Source organism: Eriocheir sinensis, chromosome 33 (genome assembly GCF_024679095.1).
Source record: "Eriocheir sinensis breed Jianghai 21 chromosome 33, ASM2467909v1, whole genome shotgun sequence".
Taxonomy (NCBI): Eukaryota; Metazoa; Arthropoda; class Malacostraca; order Decapoda; family Varunidae; genus Eriocheir; species Eriocheir sinensis.
In genome coordinates, this window is record NC_066541.1 from 14,007,935 (window position 1) to 14,012,945 (window position 5,011).

The window sequence follows — 5,011 nt, forward strand, 5'->3', positions numbered from 1 at the left end:
CGTGCAACTCAACTTTGTCTTCCTCGATGAGACACGAAAGGAGGAGGAGGAGGAGGAAGAGGAGGAGGAGGAGGAGGAGGAGGAGGAGGAAGAAAGGAAAAGGCTAACGGTAAGAAATGGAAGAAAAGGAAGAAGAGGGTGAAGGAAAAAAATATTGTGAAAAAGACTGAGCAACGAAAATAAAAAGAGGTAGGAGTAGGAGGAGGAGGAGGAGGAGGAGGAGGAGGAGGAGGAGGAGGAAAAGAAGAGACGTAAGGTGAGAGTCAAGAGGGCAAAACGGAGTTGAAATTTAAACACACACACACACACACACACACACACACACACACACACACTCCACGCAAGCACTTGAGTAACCGGCCGTTTGAGAGCTACTCTTAACTCCTCCGGGCAGAGACGAGGAGGAGGAGGAGTTGGAGGAGAAGGAGGAAGAGGAGGGAAAAGAAGAAAAAGAGGAAGAAGAGGAAGAAGGAGAGGAAGCGTTAATGAGGCGAGACATGAAGACGGTTCCAAGAGGACATGAAAGGAAACATGATAATTAAGCCATAAGGAAGAAAGTGTGAATAAGGAGGAGGAAAAGAGCAAGGACGGATGGAAGGGAGGAGAGAGCGGGGAGCGGAAGGGAAGTCAAGATGGGCGAGAAATGAGCTGCTTCCGCTGAGCTTAAACTTATTCAGCGACGGAATGTGAAATGATTAATCCAGGACGTAGAAAATAATTAGGGATAAGGTGGAAGAAAAGCAGGAATTAATGAATGAATGAAGGAAGGAAGAAGAGGAAGGGAAAGTGGATAGGATTGTGTGTAATTTTAGAGAAGTGTAAATAAAGTAAGGGAAATGAATGAATGAATGAAATAACAAACTGTAAAGGAAATAAGGATGGAAAGAGTAAAGGAATGATGGAAGGAAAGAAAGGATGAGATGATAATTAAATGTCTTATGTGTTTACAAACTTAGAAGCTGAAGGAATGTAATATCTCAAATTCTACGCTTTACTATATATATGCAAAAATATTTCAAAATTTCTATAATCTCCATTATTTTCCTTTCAATCAACCTTTTCATTTACGTGGATCAAAATTTCTCTCCCTTTTCAGTTTTCTTTTATCACGAACTTTTTTTTCTTTCTCCCAATTAACCTTATAACAAAGCAAATTTAACTCTTCTATTAATTAAACTCTGAAACTCACCCAAAATTTTGACTTTTTTCACCTAACAAGAACATTTTTCATTTACCAAACAATTTAACATTTTCATTCGGTCATTAGAGTTCAGGGTCACCAAAGCATACCACACGTTTCCTCATCTCCCTCTCCTCTGCTATCACCCGTTTCCTCATCTCCCTCTCCTCTGCTATCACCCGCTTCCTCATCTCCCTCTCCTCTGCTATCACCCGCTTCCTCATCTCCCTCTCCTCTGCTATCACCCGCTTCCTCATCTCCCTCTCCTCTGCTATCACACGTTTCCTCATCTCCCTCTCCTCTGCTATCACACGTTTCCTCATCTCCCTCTCCTCTGCTATCAACCGCTTCCTCATCTCCCTCTCCTCTGCTCTCACCCGTTTCCTCATCTCCCCCTCCTCTGCTATCAACCGCTTCCTCATCTCCCTCTCCTCTGCTATCACACGTTTCCTCATCTCCCTCTCCTCTGCTATCACCCGTTTCCTCATCTCCCTCTCCTCTGCTATCACCCGCTTCCTCATCTCCCTCTCCTCTGCTATCACCCGTTTCCTCATCTCCCTCTCCTCTGCTATCACCCGTTTCCTCATCTCCCCCTCCTATGCTATCACACGTTTCCTCATCTCCCTCTCCTCTGCTATCAACCGCTTCCTCATCTCCCTCTCCTCTGCTATCAACCGCTTCCTCATCTCCCTCTCCTCTGCTATCAACCGTTTCCTCATCTCCCTCTCCTCTGCTATCAACCGCTTCCTCATCTCCCTCTCCTCTGCTATCAACCGCTTCCTCATCTCCCTCTCCTCTGCTATCAACCGCTTCCTCATCTCCCTCTCCTCTGCTATCACCCGTTTCCTCATCTCCCTCTCCTCTGCTATCACCCGTTTCCTCATCTCCCTCTCCCCTGCTATCACCCGTTTCCTCATCTCCCCCTCCTCTGCTATCACCCGTTTCCTCATCTCCCTCTCCCCTGCTATCAACCGCTTCCTCATCTCCCTCTCCTCTGCTATCAACCGCTTCCTCATCTCCCTCTCCTCTGCTATCACCCGCTTCCTCATCTCCCTCTCCTCTGCATCTTTCTCATCTTCCTCAGCTTCGCCAACGACCTGTATAGCCTTCACCACCCCATCCACAAACCTTCTCCCCTTCGACCTTCCCCAACCCCTCTCGCCTAGCGCCTCCATCTCCACTTAGCCATTCAATAATCTCGAATGAATGACACATGAATCCTCAACTTCAATAACTATCCGGAAACCATCATCATCTATCATTAATTCCAACGTTTTTCGCTCCTATCTTTTCTCCTAACTAGTAATTACTTCCGGGTGCATGATTCCAGGTAATATGGAATGACCTTGACAAGACCGAGACGAAGAAATGACGACGTATCTTCTCCCCTCGCTGGTCTCCGGTTGACTGAATTGTAAGCTTCCTCACGCTTCGTCTTATGCTCCCAAGTGACACCCGACGCCCCTCTTTGTCCATATAATGATTATCTTGCTTGTCATTGGCTGGAAGGCGTGGAGACGTGGCAGACAGCTCGATTTTCATTAGTTAAAAGACTGGGTATGTTTGTTTTTTTGTTTCTGTACTTAATTAGAAATGCTTTGTTAGTGTGTGTGTGTGTGTGTGTGTGTGTGTGTGTGTGTGTGTGTGTGTGTGTGTAAAGGTGGTAGGGTTCGCTGTTTCTCTCTGTCTCTTCTCTTCTCTTCTCTCTCTCTCTCTCTCTCTCTCTCTCTCTCTCTCTCTCTCTCTCTCTCTCTCTCTCTCTCTCTCTCTCTCTCTCTCTCTCTCTCTCTCTCTCTCCTAAATATCTCGAACCCTAAAATAATTCCATATGTTACTATTCCAAAGCCCTTTCTCCTCCTCCTCCTCCTCCGCCTCCTCCTCCTCCTCCTCAACAAATTTCTCACATCGGGCAAAGTTTGGCTTTTATCATTTTTCTAATTAGCATAGTATTGTGTCGAGCCAGTTGACAGGTAACGAGAGAGAGAGGCGGCAGGTGAGCGAGCGAGCGAGAGAGAGAGAGAGAGAATTTCCTCCTCCCCTGTCTCGAGCCCAAGACGGAGAGGGAAGTTAAATTAATGTTTCTCGCTATATTGGAGGAAATTATGAAGATTGCGACGACATGTTCCCGTTTTCTTTGATTAAATAAACTCCGGCAGACCGTTCTAATTTTTTTTTTTTTTTAAGCGGGTGTTGAGGACTTAATAATTAACCCTTTTATTCAGTATCTTTTGCGTTTAAGAATATAAGCGAGAGAGATAAAATTCAAATAAAGATAAAGTAGGTTTGTGTAAGAACGGTCGCATATATTTATCATGATTGTATGTAAAAAAAAAAAGGAATATCTATGTTTTCGATTTTTTTTTATATTGATACTTTCCCCGAATCGTTTGTTTCATCTATACTCGCCTTTTTATCTATATTACTTTCCTCATATATATAAATCAATAAAAAAGTAGGATTGCAATAGAATTAACATTTTCATCAACATTCACGTTTTGGAAAAAAGGAATATCTTCGTTTTTTTATGTGTTTTTTCTCGTTTTTCTGTTAATACTTTCCATGATGAGTTTGTTTCATCTATATTCACCTTTCATCTGCATTACTTTCTTCATAAACATAAATAAAGAAAAAAGTAAGTATATTCGTTTTTGTATATATTTTTCCTTCTCTGTTGATAATTTCCGAGGGATGTTTATTTCGTCTATACTCGCCTTTTAACTATATCACTTTCCTCATACTCCTTTTCTTCTTTCTTTTCTGGCTTTCGACGCCTTTCAAAGTTATATCTGCGTTTCTTCCCTTTTTGTTATGACTTTTGGACGCAAAGGAAAATTTTCTCAATACTACTGTGAATATTTAGAAAGTGAGGCGACGGATGTGTGAAAAGTTGGCCGAAGTTGAGTGTTATATTGAGTTTCGAGGCGGCGGTGGCGGTGGCGGTAGAAGGGGAGAGGGTGGTGGAGGGGGTGATAGTGATGGTGGTGGTGGTGGTGGTGTCGGTGGCTGGGTGTTGGGGTTGATGGGGAATGAAAAGTTTAGACACAAAGGAGAGCTGGCCGGCAAACTCTTTTCCAGTGGGGTTTTTTCCTACTGTTTCCATTTCCGTTTCACTTCCTATGGCACAGAAGATATGGCAAGGACTGAACACATAACTAGATATATAAAACAAATACTCGCCACACAATGCTCCTTTTAAGACAACCGAGGAATGACAGAGCAAAGATAACCAAAGAGGATGACAAGCTTCTCTTGCATTTGAGCCTATCACGTTTGGAAATTTCGTTCTTAAACCAAAGTGTCACAAAAATATAAATTCGTCCCTTATTCTACCTAATGTTTTGCCATGTTTCGCATTTTCTTAGTAATTTGGTGGTAGTGGTAACCGTAGGATGGGTGAAGCGAAGCATGTTCCTAATGATTGATTGACTAGAGGTTAACGAGCCTGATTATAAATAGTACACAGCTCCCAGTTCAAGTAAGATTTTGAAAGGCAACATTTCACCAACTCATTTTTCTCCTCTCATGTGGGTTGGTCAGTATAAAGAATCGCAAACACATGACCTCCTCCCCCTTTGGTTATTGTGAGTATATCATTGGTCAGTCAACAGTAAGAGCCACGCCTTCTCTATCCAACTGAGGCTGCTTGTGATTGGTGGATACTAGGAAAGGTAAGATCTCATTGATGATTCCTCGAATACTGTAGGCGGGACTTATTTGCGATGTTAAAGTGAACAGATGAAAATACTGAAGGGAAACAGGAAAAATATGAATGTACTTCGATTTGTGGCTCAAGTTAACGATTCTAACCCCACTCAAAGGATAGAAAGATAT

The 5,011-nt window shown here is 43.0% G+C and overlaps 1 protein-coding gene across 1 annotated transcript; it reads right to left on the bottom strand.

The window, feature by feature from the left end:
* Positions 1-1,776: 1,776 nt before the first annotated feature.
* Positions 1,777-2,229, bottom strand: LOC127006846 (trichohyalin-like). The gene has a single exon (XM_050877201.1). It carries the CDS (start codon positions 2,227-2,229, stop codon positions 1,777-1,779), a length of 453 nt encoding a protein of 150 aa, XP_050733158.1.
* Between the last annotated feature and the right edge of the window lie 2,782 nt (positions 2,230-5,011).

Bases quoted from the DNA above. Each gene is read 5' to 3' on its own strand.
- LOC127006846 (XM_050877201.1), bottom strand. From the start codon at position 2,229: ATGAGGAAGCGGGTGATAGCAGAGGAGAGGGAGATGAGGAAGCGGTTG.